This window comes from Perognathus longimembris, chromosome 12 (genome assembly GCF_023159225.1).
Source record: "Perognathus longimembris pacificus isolate PPM17 chromosome 12, ASM2315922v1, whole genome shotgun sequence".
Taxonomy (NCBI): domain Eukaryota; kingdom Metazoa; phylum Chordata; class Mammalia; order Rodentia; family Heteromyidae; genus Perognathus; species Perognathus longimembris.
In genome coordinates this window covers 30,324,976-30,342,926 of record NC_063172.1, presented here as the reverse complement: position 1 = coordinate 30,342,926, position 17,951 = coordinate 30,324,976, and the positions used below count along the sequence as shown (strand labels likewise).

Sequence of the window (17,951 nt, the reverse complement as noted above, 5' to 3'; positions counted from 1 at the left end):
ATACTATGCCTTTCATATTCTGCCAATGGCTGCTTTTGAGCATAGTAGTGTTAAGCTGGTTTGACTTCAGTTTTCTTTATTTTTACAGACTCTGAGCCAGTCACCATAAATATCCGAGACCTACTTTCCTGTTCTAATTTTGCAGTGCAACATAGATATCTGTTCGAAGAAGACAATCTTTCATGGTCTACGCATAAACGGTTCCATTCAACCAAATCTTCAGGTAATTCCAAATAAAATATTGTAAGATAACTGGATAATACCTTTTCCGCTTTTCAACAAACTGGGCTTAAAGGAAGATGTAGAAACAGCATTATCCACTAGAAACATCTTCTAGTGTTAGAAGCATACACAGCCCTTTTCCTGTGTGTGCTTAACTAGACCTGGTGATATGGAAAAAGCTGAACACTTCTCCCATTATGAGTTCCTCTATATGCTGATTCAGTCCTGTTATTATGTGTCTGGGACATCTGGTGACCCGTTGAGGTGAATACTTCCCATCTGCTTTCCCAGGAATCCCTTTGGAAGAAAAACAGGACCAGTGCAAATGTGAAAACCTCATCATGTTCCAGAACCTTGCCAATGAAGAAGTAAGAAAACTAACCCAGCGCTATATCCTTTTCTAATACTGCACTTGTATGGCATTCAGAGAACACTATTGAAACTTTCTTGACACTATGTGGGCTTAGCAGTGACGTCAAGAACAGTGAACTGGGGCTGGGAATATGGCCTAGTGGTAGAGTGCTCGTCTTGTATACATGAAGCCCTGGGTTCGATTCCCCAGCACCACATACATAGAAAACAGCCAGAAGTGGTGCTGTGGCTCAAGTGGCAGAGTGCTAACCTCAAGCAAAAAGAAGCCAGGAACAGTGCTCAGGCCCTGAGTCCAATCCCCAGGACTGGCAAAAAAAGAAAGAAAGAAAGAACAGTGAACTCCAGGAAAGAACTTTTCTTATTTAAAAAAAAAAAAAAATGGCCTGATAGGTGTTTCAGAGCCAAAGTTAACCCATGCTTAATGACAACGATTAACCATTTAGTTGCCACCTACTGTTCTGGTAGACTAGCATTAAGGCAGTCAGCCAGGCAATATGTAAAGTTAAAAAAACAACAACAACAGCAACAAAAAGCTAACTCTCTCAGTGCTCAGTGGATATGATGATGTGCTTGGTATGGCTTGTATGATGTCCAAGGTGTGTGTGTGTGTGTGTGTGTGTGTGTGTGTATGTGTATATATATATATATATATATATATATATATATATATGTGTCTAGGCAAAGAATGTAGGATGAGGTAGTTTCAAATTCAATCTAAACCCCAAAACTTTAGCCCTAAGCCACATGGCAGCCACTTGCAGATTTTTGGTTTTTTGGCAGCAGAGTTCTTTTGTATCAGCACTTTTAAAAGATGAAACATTCTATCAAGGGAACAGCAGGTCCCAATGATTCATTAAAACAACATTATAACTGAAAAGAATGCTTTGGAGTAATACAGAAATGAGGCTTTGGTGCCTTTACACATCGATCACATTGCCAGTTTCTCTGAACTTAAAATTACAGTAAGCTTACCAAAGCTAGCTAATGTGTTTCAGCATGCATCAACTAGTCTATAGGGAAATGGATTACTTCAGAGCCACCTCTGTGCCAGTGAGCTTACATAACAACAGCATGGAGCAGTTCTTTAGAAGCTGGAGATAGGGCTGGGATGTAGCTCAGTGGCAAAGCGCTTGTCTAGCAAGTGCAACGTCCTGGGTTCGATCCCCAGTACCAAAAAAAAAAAAAAAGAAAACACACACACACACAAAAAATAAAAGCTGGAGATATCTTCCCTATGTAGTATAACATAATCTTTTTTTGTAATTTATTTATTAATTAAACACATTTTTTGACAGGGTGTTGTGCAAAAAGGGTACAGTCACATAGTAGGGCAGTGTGTACATTTCTTGTGATATCTTACACCCTGTTTTTCTTTCCCTTCCCTAGGTCAGGTAGACATAATACAATACACAATGTACCAAGAACATATACAGTAGCCACGTGGCCTACGCCCAAGAAAGTTCGCCTAGGGCTTTAAATGTAATGTCGATATTAGACAATATAACATAATCTTTTTGACAGTAGGCTTTCATTTTGCCAGGGTGACAGCTAGAAGGCATTAAGAAGTTTACTGGGAAGACAAAATGCTTATTTAAAAGCCTCTTTCTCTCCCTTTCTGACCTTGTGTAAGATCTACTTCACAAGAAACTATAGTTAAGTGTAAAGTGCATGGGTTAGAATCCCTAAGGCCACTATTCTCTGCCCTTGTAGGGGATTATGGGTAAAAACCTACTCTTTTGACTTCATAGTTCACTTTCTAAGGCCCGATCCTTTCATCTTCTCTTTATCACATCCCCAACATTGTCAGTTCTCCCTCCCAGAGAGTGCTGTGGCAAACTAATTCATAAGTAACAGGGGTGTGAGAAAAAAAAAAATCTTAAGAAAAAAAGGACAAATTCAAATTGAGCTGGGTTTGATAGTTTTTGTTTTTGGCAGATCCTAGAGCTTGAACTCAGGGCCTAAGTGATGTTCCTAAGCTTTAAAAAAGCTCCAGGCTAGATATCTACCCCTTGAGTCACAGCTCCATTTCTGGCTTTTTGGTGGTTAATTGGAGATAAAGAGTCTCATGGACTTTCTTACCTAGGCTGGCTTCAAACTATGATCCTCAGATCTTAGGCTCCCAAGTACCTAGGATTACAGGCATGAGCCACTGGCATCTGGCTTGGCTTTGATATGTTTAAAAAAGAAGTTAGCTTGACTATATTTATCTTGCAAGTATATGTAAATCATAAAGTTCCAAGTCAGGTTTTAAAATACATAAATAGGAAACAACCTTTTATATGATGAACTTAGTAATCACATTGTATTTGAATATAAGTTGAAATGAGCAATTCAGACTCCTCTTCCTTAATTGAGATGTACTAGAAGAAATGACAGAGAGAATGGAAGCCTTGGAAAACCGCTTGAGATACAGATGAAGACTAGAAATGCTCTACATTTGTTATTATATCAGAGATTACAGTGAAAGCTGCTCACAACTCCATGGTTCAGGCTGTAGTTGTCTATGAAAACACAACCAGCACGGAGAAAGCTGATACTCCACACAACAAAGACAAAATGTAGACACTAACTTGTATAAAGTTTATTTCAGACAAAACATCCTGCAGAATTCTAAGATGGGTTTACTGTAAGAATAAATAAGCTATGCAAGGTATTTCATAATGTACCACGGGATATGATTTTTTTCTGCCTCATCCTGCCTTAGTGTCGCAATTTCATCTAACTTCAAAAGTTTAGAGTCTTACTTCTGTACAATCTTGGCCATAGGAAATGCTTTCTGTGTGCACATGTGGTGGTGGTGGTGGTGGTGGTGGTACTTGGGATTGAACTCAGGGCTTGGCTTCCTGCTCTTGCTTGGATTTTTGCTCACAGCTGGTGCTCTACCACTTGAGCCATGACTTTTCTGGCAAAAGTGCAATTTCTTTTGTACTTACCTTGATATATGTATATGGTTGTAAGTATAAAATCATAGGACCTATGTACTTGTGTAACAAGTTAATTTTTTTATACAATATTAAAATTCACCACTTTAGAGAATGGCAGTCCATATAAAATTTTTACTTTATTTACAGACAATCTGAGGCTGGCCTTGAACTCTCAATTGTCCTTCCTTTCCTCCCAAGTGATAAAATTATAGGTGTCACAAGGCCTAGCCTTAGTTAAACTATATATGCAAGGTATATGTACATAAAAATTGCCACCATAAGAGAATAATGTTTAATTTCACTAGTAACCAGGAAAATGCAGGCTAAAACAATACTTTTTTTTTTTTTTCCTTCTAATCAGTTGTGAGGCTTGACCTCAGGGCCTAGATGCAATCCTTGAGCCTCTTTATACTCAAGGCTCGCACTCCAGGCACAGCGCCACGCCACTTCCAGTTTTTGAGTGCTTAAATGGAGATGAAGAGTCTCATGGGAACTTTTCTGCCCAGGCTGTCTTCAAACCACGATCCTCAGATCTCAGCCTTCTGAGTAGCTAGGATTACAGGTGTGAGCCACTGATACCTGGCAACAATACCATTTTTTAGCCTATCAGCTGAGCAGAAATGAATACTTGACTAGTGGAAATAGAAGTATTTGTATACTACTAATGAGAATGCAAATTGGCCATCTCTTTGGAGAGTAAATCTGCCTCCACTAAAACTGAAAATGCATGCCACCCTGTAACTACAGCAGCTGAGTCTACAAATACTTAACTAGATATTAGCACACGTATACAAGGGATCTGCAGAAAAATGTACTACAAACTGTAAAAGTTACATATCAGGAACAATCTAATCATCCAGGTGCTGGTGGCTTATACCTATAATCCTAGCTACTCAGAAGGCTGAGATCTGAGGATCACAGTTGGAAGCCAGCCTGGACAGGAAAGTCCATGAGTTTCTTGCTACCAGTTAGCCACCAAAACAAACAAACAAAATAAAAACACCAAAACAAAACAAAACAAAAAACACAAAACCCAGAAGTAGAGCTGTAGTTCAAGGGACAGTGCCAGCCTTGAGACAAAAAGAAAAGGGACAGTGCCCAGGCCTTGAGTTCTAGTTCTAATACTGGCAAAAACAAAAGTTATTAGAGGAAGAACTGACATATAGCATGTTATAGCCTAGGCCGTGGCATGGGAATTCTCAAATATACTTAAGTAGACAGTAAAACTCCAAAATAAATGTTTTAAGGTTTAATATGCCACTTCTGTAAATTAAAACATAGCACAAATGTCATTAGCCCTTCATATGCATATTTACAACAGGAAATATTTCAGAGGGCTTAAAACCAAATGAGAAAATTAAGTGGGAAAGAAAGTTAAGTGACTTTATATCAGTTCAACAAGGTACTTGGAGCAAAAAGCACTGCGAAGTGGCAGCTTCACTAAGAAAAAATAAACACAATGACATCCTTCCCATGGAAGCCAACATATTTTGGGAGTCCAAAGGATGTTTTACAAATTAAACACCTTACATCTGCTTATATTGAATTATTCAGAAGCTAGGTACTGGTGGCTCATGACTGTAATCCTAGCTACTCAGGAAGGCTGAGATCTCAGGATCATAGTTCAAAGACAGCCCAGGCAGGAAACTCCATGAGACTCTTATCTACACCGCACGTGGAGCTGTGGCTCAAAGTGGTAGAGTGCTAATCTTGAGCAAAAGAGCTCAAGGACAACACCCAGGGTCTGAGTTCAAGCCCCACTACCAAAAGAAAAAAAAAATGCAGAATACGTGTTTTCATCAGAATGTCTTCCCAAAGAGCAGAATGGTTAATGAAAACATCTCAACCTCCTCTGAAAGTTATGTCTTCCCAGGTATAAACATTGTTGAATCAAAATACTAAATCTTGAATAATGAAGTTGATCCTGAAGACGGGTTTTCATTAGACAGAAATACTGATTTAAGTTGATATGAATTTTGGTGACACCTGTTCAGGGCACTGCTTCTGGTAGGTTTAGTTCGACTTCACTGTTGTGTTCAAGCGCCCTCTAGTGGCTCGACTCACCTCTTGACAGCCTTTCCCTCTAGTGGCTTGAGTCAGCCCCTTGACAGCCTTGTTTAAACTATTATCAACACATTTCTACCAGATGGGAGCTGGGAAGACACATGGGAAACAAGCCTCTAGCCAGTCCATCAAAAAATAATTTTTTCCCAGTCCTGGTGCTTGACCTCAGGGCGAGGGCACTGTCCCTGAGCTGCTTTAATTCAAGGCTAGCACTTGAGTGACAGCGCCACTTCCATCTTTTTCTGTTTATGTGGTACTAAGTAATGGAACCCAGGGCTTCATACACACTAGGCAAGCACTCTACCAAGCCACAGTCTCAGCCTATCTATCAAAATTTACAAATTGGGGGAGGGGAATGAGGGAGGAGGTAACAAACAGTACAAGAAATGTATCCAATGCCTAATGTATGAAACTGTAACCTCTCTGTACATCACTTTGACAATAAGAAAAAAATTTACAAATTAATCCAAGGTATCTAAGTTTCATTTAAAATTAGAAGTTTTTTCATTTTTGGGTTTTTTTTCCCACCTGTATATGGGTGTTGTATTACCATTTACCATAACTTTCCCATGCCTTGATGTCATCTGTAAAACAGGGCTAATGGTACTCTTTGGCTGTCAAAAGGACTAAGTAAAGTTGGAAGTATACCTAAACACTTTAAATACTTAATATTAGCTATTACATTTACAATGATATTTAGGACAATGAAACTTCTGCTTTGGCTTGTTTTTTATTTTCTCCTGGGCATGGGCTTGAATTCCTGGATACTGTCCCTGCCTGATCTCTTTGTGTTCAAGGCTAGCACTCTACTACTTTGAGCCACAGCTCACTTCTGGTTTTCTGGTGGTTAATCAGAGATAAGGGTCTCATGACTATTCCTGCCTGGGCTGGCTTTGAACTGCCATCCTTAAATCTCAGCCTCCTGAGTAGCTACAGGCAGGCAGGAGCCACCAGCACCCTGCTGACTTCTTTAACACATCAATGTACCAGATGCTGAAAAACTATTAACAAGGTAAAAATAAATTCTGGAGTAGGGTTAAGTGAATTTGCTCACACTTGTTAGTTACCCTAGCTACTCTGGAGGCAGATGTTAACCTACCTGTGAAAAGCATTCCCATTGAACCTATTTTGGGGATATGTAGTATCTCAACACCAAGCAAGCAACACCTAACATCTTACAGGACTGAATGGTACCTGGGCAATCTAACAATACATATTGAAGATGTATGCTTTCTCCGAACTCATTCAAGTGTATTTTATCCAACCACTGTACCACTTTAGGAAAGACCCTTACCAAAGCTCTATTCAACTTTTCTCAGCTTGTGATAGCTTTTTTTTTTTTTTTTTTAAACTGTTGTGTGTCCATACTGGGGCTTGAACACTGTCCCTTAGCTTTTTTTGCTGAAGGCTGGCTTTCTACTACTTGAATCACAGATTCATTTCTGGATTGAAGAGTCTCAAAGACATTCCAGGCCTGGGCTGGCTTTGAATTGCCATACTTGGATCTTAGCATCCTGAGTAGCTAAGATTAGAGATGAGCCACCCGCAACCCTGTTTATGATAGCATTTTATTTATTTATTTTGCCAGTCCTGGGCCTTGAACTCAGTGCCTGAACACTGTCCCTGGCTTCTTTTTGCTCAAGGCTAGCACTCTGCCATTTGAGCCACATGGTACTGAGGACTCAAATCTAGGGCTTCATATATATGAGGTACGTGCACTCTTGCCACTACGCTATATTCCCAGCCCCCACAATAGCATTTTAGATGTGAAACATTTCACTTAATCCAACTGCTTCTAGCTTTGGTAAGTTGCAAGTGAGTGTTTAACTTCAATGACTGTCCAACATACTCTTAACACAAAACAACAAACATCAAGACAATTAAGATTAATTAAAAAATCTAATACAGCCATACCCCAATAGCTCACACCTACAATTTTAACTACAAAGGAGGCTTAGATCCTCCAGGCAGAAAAGTCAAGACTCCAAAATAACCAGCAAAAAGCAAGGATAGAAGTTGGGTGCTTGGTGGCCCACACCTATAATCCTAGCTACTCAAAAGGCTTACATCTGAGGATCATGGCTTGAAGCCAGGCCCAGACAGGAAAGTCTTGTTAGTAATGGGACTTGAGCTCTGGCCCTGGGTGCTGTCCATGAGCTTTTTTGCTCAAGGCTGGTATTCTACTACTTTTTCTGGTAGTTTCACTGACTTTCTTGCTTGAGCTGGCTTTGAACCGCAATTCTCAGATCTCAGCCTTGAGTAGTTAGGATGACAGGCAAGCCTCTAGCTGTCTTGAGATTCTTATCCGAATAATCCCAAAGAGCTGGAAGTGGAACTATGGCTCAGTTGGTAAGGGTACTAGCTTTGACAGAGCCCAGGATTTTGGTTCAAGCTCTAGTACCAAGGAAAAAAAGCTAGACTGGGAGTGTAGCTCATGGTAAATCACCTATGTACCCACCAAGTATGAAGAAGAGTTTGAACTCTAGTACTGCTAGAAGGGTGTGTATGGAGGGAGCATCCTTAGTTAAAAAAAAAAAAAACACCCAAAAACCTAATATAGAAAATGCTCCAGAATCTTAAACATTTTGAACATGGACACGCCTCAAGTGGCAAATTCTGTACCTCAAAAGTGTTTAGGCCCAGTGCTCACCTCTAGAATCCTGGCTACTCAGGAGGCTGATAACTGAGGATAAAGTTTGAAGCCAACCTGGGCAGTAGTCCCTTAGATTCTTTTTTGTCTGTCATAGGGCTTGACCTCAGGGACTGCACACTGCCCCTGAACTCTTTGATCAAGGTTACCACTGTTGGTTGACAGAATAGTCTCACGGACTTTCCTGCTGGGGCTGGTTTTGAATGCGGATTCTCAGAGCACACCTCCTGAGTAGCTAGGATTATAGGCATGAGCCACCAGAGCCTGGCTCCATGGCTGTTAAACTACCAAAAACAAAAAACAAACAAAAAAAAAACCAACCAACAACAAAAAAGTCAGGTAGAACTGTGACTCATGTGGTAGAGAGCTATGAACAAAAGCAGCTTAGGAATAGCTCCCAGGCCCTGAGTTCAAACCTCAGGACTGGCACCAAAAACAAATGCTAGGGACTGGGAATATGGGTTAGTGGTAGTGTTTGCCTAGCATGTATGAAGCCCGGGGTTCGATTCCTCAGCACCACATAAGCAGAAAAAGCCAAAGTGGCTCTGTGACCTAAGTGTTAGAATGCTAGGCTAGCCTTGAGCAAAAGGAAGCCCAGGACAGTGCCCAGGCCTTGAGTCCAAGCCCCAGGACTTGGGGGGGAAAATCCTGTTTAGTTTGTACTTTTATTGAACTAGTCAGTGTACAGGTTAACCCTTGGTTGCCTCCATACCTCAACCCATTACCAGGGAAACCAAAAGACTTCATAAATCTCAAGTGTGTGGGAGAGGAGAGGAAGAGGACTATCATGGCTGATTCAAAATAAAACTACATTCATTACATATTACACTTGTATTACACAGTTTTCACAAAAAGCCTTGCTGTCACCTTATGTAAAACTGGTACAAAATTGCCCCATAAATAACCACTACAAACAAAAATATTACAATTTTTAGTCCAGATACTGGGGCTTGAACCTGGACATTTGTGCTATCTCCTAGCTTTTTCACTGAAGACTACCACTTGAGCCACAACTCTACTTTTAGCTTTCTGCTAATTTGTCTCATGAACTTTCCTGCCCTGGCTGGCTTTAAACCATGATCCTCAGATCTCAGCCTCCTGGATAGCTAGAATTACAGGTGTGAGCCACCACTGCCCAGCATACTTTTTACTAATAAAAATAAGTTATGGGGCTGGGAATGTGGCTTAGCGGTAAAGTACTTGCTTAGCATGCATGAAGCCCTGGGTCCAATTCCTCAGCAACACACAGGCAGAAAAAGCCAGACGTGGTGCTGTGGTGCAAGTGGTAGAGTTAGCCTTGAGCAAAAAGAAGCCAGGGACAGTGTTCAGGCCCTGAGTCCTAAGCTCCAGGACTGGCAAAAATAAATAAGTAAAATAACATACAGAAAAAGCCAGAAGTGGTGCTGTGGATAAAGTAGTAGAGTGCTAGCCTTAAGCAAAAAAAAAAAAAAAAAAAAAAGTCAGGGACAGTGCTCAGGCCTTGAGTTAAAGCCCCAGAACTGGCACCCCCCCAAAAAAACCCCAAAAACCCATAAAACACAAAAAATACATTCCTCGTGATAAGGTATTATATAAACTTAAGCTTAGACTTAGGTCCCATCTGTGAGATGCCTCATTATGTATAAGTAAAGATGCCCAAATAAGGAAATACCCTCTTTTAAAACAATTTCTGGTCCCTAGCATTTTGGCTAACAGCTTCTTAGTGCAATTTCTCTAGAAAAATGGAAAATATAAGCCTTGGCACCAAATCCAGCTGCCTTCTCCCAGCTAAACCACCTTCAGGAAGTGTTAAGGAAACAAAGAGATACAAAGAACAGGACCAAAATGCATACAATGTTTTTAAACCAGCTCTGACAAGTTTTATTAAAGAAAAATTAAGCAGTTTACTTTTCTCCAGTTTGTTCTGGCATGCTTCTAATGATATCAGAATCACCTAGAAGATAAAAACGGCAATTTTACAATTCACCTAATGCTAATGGCTAACCACAGACTCCTCTACATTGGCTACATTCTTTAAACAAGTTTCCACATTAGCACCGACTACCTATCATTTTTCTTGAAGTCAAAGATAACTTAGAATCTGAACCATTATATGATCACACAAAAATGATTACATGATAAATCAGACAAGGTTTATCACCAGCATTTATAAAACCAGGCCCAGGGGAAGAACTAGGTCTGGGGACACATGCGTGGTCTTAGTATAGCGAATGTTTAGCCTGTCCTGATTATTACAAAATCAGAACAGCGAGAATATTCGCAGCATTTCATTGGTTAAGAACTCAAGGCTGGAATATAAAACTATATGGCTTCATAGTCCCTCTCTAACTTTACTTTTTTTGTTCTAAGACAGCAAGTAGCTTTCTTCTACCTCCACTGATCATTCCACCTTTGTAACTTCATATTCTAGATACTACAAATGAAACCATAATCTCAAAATCATCTTATTAAAAAGCCAAGGACACACTGACCCATATACAAAATAAAAGGACATCTCTCACTTCCAAATTCTCATGATCTTAAATCGGGAACCAAAGACATTTGTATAACAAGGAACAGTCCTATAATGTTAGAGAGAAAATGATTCTGTCATTTGAAAAACATACCTGGATCAATGATAGCCAGTGTGCATACTCTGTAGTATTTCCCACATGCTGTGCCCAGTTCAATATTATTGCCACTGTAGTGATGGACACCAGTTTTGGCCAACATAGCATAGTATTCTATTTCAGATTTCCTGTGGGAACCAAAAACAAGGCAAATAAATACCATACCAAGTGATTGTCACACTACTTACACCCCCTACTACTCCAGCTTGAAAGCATAGTTTGAAATAATATAAACACTCCACAACCACTGATATCCCACTACCACTGATATCCCAAATAAAATGTCATGGACAAGTTATACATTAACATTTAAAAAAAAAATCAAGGGGCTTGTATTCTTCAAGTTTCTTCAAAGTTTACAATTGAGTTTTTACTTTACTCATTAGGTTCAATGTCAAACTAGCAAAAGCAAGAATAAACAGGCTCAGAAAATTTGACACTACAGGGTCTTCTCTGACACCCTGGACCTCCACAGGCTAGCCTGAATATATTACATACAAAGCATATAAAGGCACTGGGAATATAGCCTAGTGGTAGAGTGCTTGCCCGCATACATGCAACCCTGGGTTCGATTCCTCCACCACGTATGTAGAAAAAGCCAGAAGTGGCTCTGTGGTTCAAGAGGTAGCATGCTAACCTTGAGCAAAAAGAAGCCAGGGGCAGTACTCCAGCCCTGAGTTCAAGCCCCAGGATTAGGGAAAAAAAAAAAGCATCTTAGACGAAAAGAACACCCAATTTCCAAAATTTGGGCACAAAATACGTGTAAAATAATGTTTGTGCTTCCTTCAAACGTGGAGCTTCTGTTTATCGATGCTGTCACATTTCTCCCCAAATGCTCATAGAAGACTATGTTGGGATAGGGGAGGATTTCGAGGGCCAAAGACTAGGCCAACAGTGATTATTCTGCAAAGGCTCTACTTGAAATTAAGTTTCCCCGAAAATCGAGTTCATGCTACTCAGATTATATTCCTGGATATTCGTTCACGGCAGATTTACAGTCGGAGACACAAGCTGGGGTCCCTTCATATTAAATTACCTCAAGGCTGGGCAGTTGTTGGCGAGGATGACCAATTTCCCTTTACCCTGTCTGATCATCTTCAGGGTCTGCTTGTACCCCAGCACGTACTTTCCACTTTTCATAACAAGTTGGAGCCTAGAATTGATTGACTCCAGAGACTTTTTCTACAAAGCAAACATTTAACAGACTTTAAGCAAATCGCCCGCGAACCAGATTCTGCTTTCTGGAGCTGAATCCCTTTACAAAACCTCCACCAAAGTCACTGAAGCTTCTCGGTTCCCTGTGGGACCATCTACATGCCCGCATGCTCCCATCCACTAGCCGCGGCGGGAGCCCCGTGCTCCCGCCTGTCCGTAGCGGAGTGCAGAACGCTACTGTCTGTCAGCCCCGAATACTCTGATCAGCCCGCCCCGGGGTGTCCCGTGCTCCGATCTGTCCGTCCCGGCCGGGGTGCTCCGTGCTCCCGTCCGCCCGGATAGGTCTCATCCCTCCACGTGAACCGGCTTCCGGCCCGGGCCCGCTCCACTCACCGTCTTCTTGGCGGCCACCATCTTCCTGCCTTAGGTGCGGGAGGGCTCCCAACCTAGAACACAGAGAACAGGACAGAGGTTTTTAGGATCCGAAGATGCAAGGGGCAAGGCGCCCCCCGCAAGGCCTAAATCTCCACCCGCCGGAGCCCACTCACCGAAAGCAGCTCACAAGATGGCCGGGTGGCGAGAAAGGAAAGATTCCCCACAATGCAAAGGTCTTTACGGCAGGAGCCGGACGCCGGAAGCGGAAGTGTTCGCAAGTGGAAGAGGCGGGGACAGAGTCCTGAGCGGCCGTCGGTTGCTATGGGTACCAGTGATTTAACGTGGTGCTCGGGCCGTGGTCTCCCCATCTGCTGTGGCCCTAAGGTTCTCCAAGTTGTTTCTCTGAAGCTGCCCGCTGCGGGCCGTGGAGGACCGGAGCGTGGGCGCCGTGGGAGCCGGTGAAGCCGCCTGAGGGGATGGTGGGAGGGGCGGTGAAAGGGGCGGTGGCGTTCGAGCCTTGGCCTTGCGTTGCAGAGCTCATCCCGCCCGTAGCGCGCCCTGGAAGGACGTGGTGAGCCGCATCCCGCCTGCTTCTCCGACCCCAGAACCTGCCGGGGCCATAATTCCACGAGCGCCCAGACGCTGGTCCACAGACGTGTGTGTGTGTGTCTGTGTCTGTGTCTGTGCCTGTGTGTCTGTGTCTGTCCTGGAGCCTGACAGGGCCTGGACACTGTCACTGAGCTTTTTTGCTCAAGGCACTTCGGCCACAGCACCACCATATTCCCAGCCCACAATTGATGGCTTCTTTAGGAAGGGCGCACGGCGAGTGTGTAGCAGAGCTTCCATTTAAATCCAAGGTAGGGGCTGGGAATATGGTCTAGTGGCAAGAGTGCTTGCCTCCAACACATGAAGCGCTCCGTTCGATTCCCCAGCACCACATATATGGAAAACGGCCAGAAGGGGCGCTGTGGCTCAGGTGGCTGAGTGCTAGCCTTGAGCTGGAAGAAGCCAGGGACGGTGCTAAGGCCGAGTCCAAGGCCCAGGACTGGCCCCCCCCCCAAAAAAAATAAATAAATAAATCCAAGGTAGTTTGATTTCAGCTTGAGGTCTTAGATGCTTTTCGAGTGTGTGTGTGTGTGTGTGTGTGTGTGTGTCTGTGTGTGTGTGTGTGCTTTTGCTGGTCCTGGGGCTTGGATTTAGGGTTTAAGATTGTCAGGTGTTTAATCACTTTCTTTCAAAACTCTGTGTGTGTGTGTGTGTGTGTGTGTGTGTGTGTGTGTGTGTGCTTGTGCTTGTGCTGGTCCTGGGGCATGAACTTAGGGCTTAGGATTGTCAGGTGTTTAATATTCAGTTTCCTTCAAAACAAGGAACAGTTATTACTTCCAATTTAGAGAATTATTAAAGCTCTTGAAATCACGTTTCTGAGTGTTTTGTTACACGATACTATGTTTCTCAATACCTTAAAGAAAAGATTACTTACTCCCAGAGATCTAACTTGGCACGGTTGTGCTCCAATAAAATGTTATTTCCAAAACCATGCAAGTAGCTAGATTGGGTCTATCAGCCAGGGTTTGCTTAGCTTTGTGTTAAAAGATTACTCCTATTATTAAAGTTAGCCAGGCATTGATGGCTCATGTCTGTAATCCTAGCTGCTCAGGAGGCCAGGATGTGAGAATCACAGTTCAGAGCCAGCCAGGGCAAGAAAACCTATGAGAATCTTACCTCCAGTTAAGCACCAAAAAATCTGGAAGTGGAACTGTGGTTCAAGTGGTAGAACACTAGCTTTGAGGAAAACAAAATGAAACAAAACTCAGGGACAGTGTCCAAGCCCCAGGACCAGCACCAAAAATAAACGAATAAAGTTACTTCAGGTCACATGGAGAATACCCATTCTGAAGAGATGTATGTAGAAATATTTAGTGACAAAGTATAACTAACATTTTTATCTTCAAATGGGTTCAAACAAAACTAGTCATATGGATAGGTCAGTAGAGCAAATGCAGAAAAATATTAACAAAGCAAAGTGTTATTGAATTAAAATAGAAAGTATACAGGTGTTCAATGTCCTTGCAACTTTTGCAGGTTTGAAAGTCTGTACTAAAACATTCAGAAATGTATCGACCATCCAGATGTTAATACCTCAGGGTGCTAGTCTATAGTATTTCAACTGATTTTGAAAGAATAACAGCAAGCAAATATGATACCACGTATTTATCATGTCTTTCCATTGGCTTTCCTTCACCAAAATCACTGTTCCAAGTTTCCGAAAACTCAGCATGCACCTGTACTGATTATGCTTTCTGGTTTTTACTTGCTATGAGAATTAAAAGTGACAAGCTACATTCCTTGTGAGATGGAGCACAGGCGGATCTAACAAGTTTCTCTGATTGTCATTGGTTCAGTGTGCTGGCCCTTACTGTCAAGCAGTGAAGAGAATCATGAATTACTTATGATTAATGTCCAAGTTGAGTCTATTACACTCTTCATAAAGTGGGCTGGGAATATGGCCTCGTGGCAAGAGTACTTGCCTTGTATACATGAAGCCCAGGAGATTCCCCAGCACCACATATATAGAAATGGCCAGAATTGGCACTGTGGCTCAAGTGGCAGAGTGCTAGCCTTGAGCAAAAAGAAGCCAGGGACAGTGCTCAGGTCCTGAGTCCAAGGCCCAGGGGAAAAAAAAGTTTATTATATACTCTTCATAAAGTATCACTGATTACTCAAGAAATAATTTATGCAATTTCTTGATAAAAACACTGGTGAGTCATCAGAGGTGAAAAGATTAGCTATTTGCCTTTGAGACATTAAACATCCAGGTGCTATAGACCTTTAAAACCACAGTATCAGTTATGATTGGATTTTATCAAGCTAGTTATTAAAGGAGACTGAGTAAGACACAACAGGCAATTGTTGAAGAGAGCAGTCAGAAAGCAGTAAGGCAAGCATTGTATATCAGCCTAAAGGTTTGCAAGCAAGAGAAGAAACAAGCTCAAGGAGAAAAGCAACTAATTTTTCAGTTCAGGAAATGAAGACGCTAGGAGGGCAAGACCCAGATCTACATGTTCTGGTTATGGGAGAAATTGCACCAGTTCACCATGAGAGCACATTGTAAACTACAAGACAGGACTTCAGTTTTAGCTGGTGCCATATCTGAGTGTTTAATACACCTTTTTACCATCCTGTAGGCTTGGCTACTTCTGGAGAGATTATGTAAGTCATATAGAAACACATTACCTTCCTTGTTTCACAATAAAATGAGTTCTTTGATATGATACAATATGGAATGCAATGTCTGATGGAGATTTTGATGCTTCCTTCTCTGATGTGGGTTTGCTGTGTTGCCCAGTCTGGTCTCATACTCCTGGGCTCCAGCGTTCCTCCTGCCTCATTCTCCCAAGTAGATGGGACTACAGGTACACACTAGACTGTGTTAAGGATGTATAATGCCTTGATGGAAGCACTCTTTTTTTTTTTTTTTTTTTTTTTTTTTGCCAGTCCTGAGGCTTGGACTCGGTGCCTGAGCACTGTCCCTGGCTTCTTTTTGCTCAAGGCTAGCACTCTGCCACTTGAGCCACAGCGCCACTTCTGGTCATTTTCTGTATATGTGGTGCTGAGGAATTGAACCCAGGGCCTCATGTATACGAGGCAAGCACTCTTGCCACTAGGCCATATCCCCAGCCCCTGGAAGCACTCTTAATACAGTATGCCAGCAGAGCTACGATGGTAGGAAAAGCAAATCTAATCCAGTATCCACTAGAGATGATCTATTGTCCCCCAGAAGGCCCATTCTGTCTTCCATGAGATGGCGTCTGGATCCCATACATCACAGTATGTTACCATTTCACATACTTAAGTTGGTTACTCTTGATATTGTTGGTGAATTGGGTGCTTAGCCAGGTAAATCAGTGCAAGAAATGTGTTGTTGAGTACATGCAATTCCTGTCCCTGGAGTTGTTTTATTCCTGAACCTATTTCTCAAGCATGGGCCCCTTTAAGGTCCCAATTGTTATTGTTCACCTGATCATAAATGCCCCCTCTGAATAGTACTGAAGTCACCATGGCTTAGCTGACAAATTATCCCTGAGGAGAAATGAGGTAAGAGATAAATAAAGAGATAACTAAATTAAAGAATGACTGGCTGATGAAGAGGGGACCCTGTGTTAGCATGGGATTGTTAGGATTTAGGGAATTTCAAATTACCTGTTTAGTAAAGGGTGTGTTATCACACCTTTTTGGAAAGAAGCTTTATAAAGTTTTCACTAGCTAGATTAAATGCAACTTGAATTTTAAAAATACATTCTCAGCAGAAGTCTGCTGTGCACTGAATTGTGTCCTCATTTCCAAACTCATGCTGAATTCCCTAATTCCCAGTGTGGTGTCTGGAGACAGGGCAATTAAGGTTAAATAAGGTCAGAAAGGTCCTTAAACCAATAGGTCTATGACCTTATAAAAAGGAGTTTATTAGAATACAAATAGATACAGAGAAAAGACCAAGTGAAACATACTGAAAGGATAGCTTCTACCAACCAAGGAGAGAGGCCTCAGAAGGAACCAATATGATGACACTTTGATTTTGGATTTATAACTTCCAGAACTGTAAGGAAATAAGTTTCTTTTGTTTAAGGCACTCAGTCTGTGGCCAGCTGCTATTGACTGGAGTTTGCTATAGCAGCAATTACTGATGATATAACTTATGCTTACATTGAATAATGTTAGAATTCACAAGTGTTTACTGATATAAATGATTAGCTGGAGAAAAAGGGAAAGTGCTTCCTTTAGAATGCCAGTTGACAAATATAGAAGGAATAGAATAATAAGAAAAAAATGTTAGCCATCATAGTAATAATGGATCCATGCTGCAAAAACAATGTGTGCTTAGGAGTATGATGAGAATCAGGAGAGTAGCTTGGTCCTGGTAACCTCTCTATGAATTACAAAGAGTGAAACAGTGACAGTTACATTGGAGAATCTGGAAGACACACCACCTCAGCTAACTGACCAAAGTAAGTGTGGTGGTGGCTCACATCTGTAATCCCAAATACGTAACAGGAGGAGGTAGGAGGACAGGGATAGCATAGACTGGCCAGTCAGGATAAAACAAAACAAACCTAAAAGCAAAATGACTGGGTGTATATTTCAAGTGCTACAGTGCTTACCTAGAACCAGGCCTTTGAGTTTGCCCCCCAGTACTGCTAAAAAGGAAAAGTTAAACGTTCCCCACAATAGGACAAATTGATACCTTGTTTCTCCACAGAAATGCACAGACATTGCAGTCAAGGATACCTCACCTGAAAGCAGTCATGAACAAATGAGACTACTCCAAACTCAAACTCAGGAATGTGCAATAAAAGGATTGGTCTGTTTTAAAAATAAAAAATGTCAAAGGACTAGAGGACAAAGCAAGACTCTGTGTGTGTGTGTGTGTGTGTGTGTGTATGTGTGTGTGTGCGCGCGCGCGCACGCGCATGCAGAATAAAGAAGACTAAAAAGTGGCAGGGTAACAGGAAGGGTAGTTCTAAATGGGCCAGTTGACACGAATCGAATATGAAGGCTAGGTCAAATAGTTTGGTATCTATGTTC

General features: G+C 41.8%; 2 protein-coding genes and 1 non-coding gene across 5 annotated transcripts in view; 1 reads left to right on the top strand and 2 right to left on the bottom strand.

Moving 5' to 3' along the window:
- Matn2 (matrilin 2) overlaps window positions 1–3,247 on the top strand; it is a 126,467-nt gene extending 123,220 nt beyond the window's left edge. For 2 of the 3 annotated variants that reach the window (XM_048358620.1, XM_048358618.1), the window contains 3 exons: window positions 89–223; window positions 514–612; window positions 2,956–3,247. In XM_048358620.1, the coding sequence (XP_048214577.1) occupies window positions 89–223; window positions 514–612; window positions 2,956–3,011 (290 nt within the window). In that variant the 3' untranslated portion in view covers window positions 3,012–3,247. The remainder of the gene's footprint in view (window positions 1–88; window positions 224–513; window positions 613–2,955) is intronic. The other variant, XM_048358619.1, reaches the window with a different exon arrangement.
- Window positions 3,248–10,061: 6,814 nt separating this feature from the next.
- On the bottom strand, window positions 10,062–12,649 carry Rpl30 (ribosomal protein L30). The gene is made up of 5 exons (XM_048358617.1): window positions 12,545–12,649; window positions 12,390–12,442; window positions 11,878–12,023; window positions 10,839–10,969; window positions 10,062–10,165 (listed from the first exon to the last, which is right to left on the bottom strand). The coding sequence occupies exons 2-5, from the start codon at window positions 12,408–12,410 to the stop codon at window positions 10,116–10,118; spliced, it is 348 nt and encodes a 115-aa protein (XP_048214574.1). The 5' UTR covers window positions 12,411–12,442; window positions 12,545–12,649; the 3' UTR covers window positions 10,062–10,115.
- On the bottom strand, window positions 10,364–10,495 carry LOC125361119. The gene has a single exon (XR_007212903.1). It is a non-coding gene; the product is annotated as a small nucleolar RNA SNORA72 (small nucleolar RNA).
- Window positions 12,650–17,951: the final 5,302 nt, after the last annotated feature.

What these genes read in the sequence shown, in the direction of transcription:
- Rpl30 (XM_048358617.1), bottom strand. Translation starts at nt 12,410, where the DNA reads ATGGTGGCCGCCAAGAAGACG. An exon ending in TGGTGGCCGCCAAGAAGACG is followed by an intron (nt 12,024 to 12,389) that starts GTGAGTGGAGCG and finishes TTTGCTTTGTAG; the next exon opens with AAAAAGTCTCTGGAGTCAAT. An exon ending in AACAACTGCCCAGCCTTGAG is followed by an intron (nt 10,970 to 11,877) that starts GTAATTTAATAT and finishes TGGTTCCCACAG; the next exon opens with GAAATCTGAAATAGAATACT.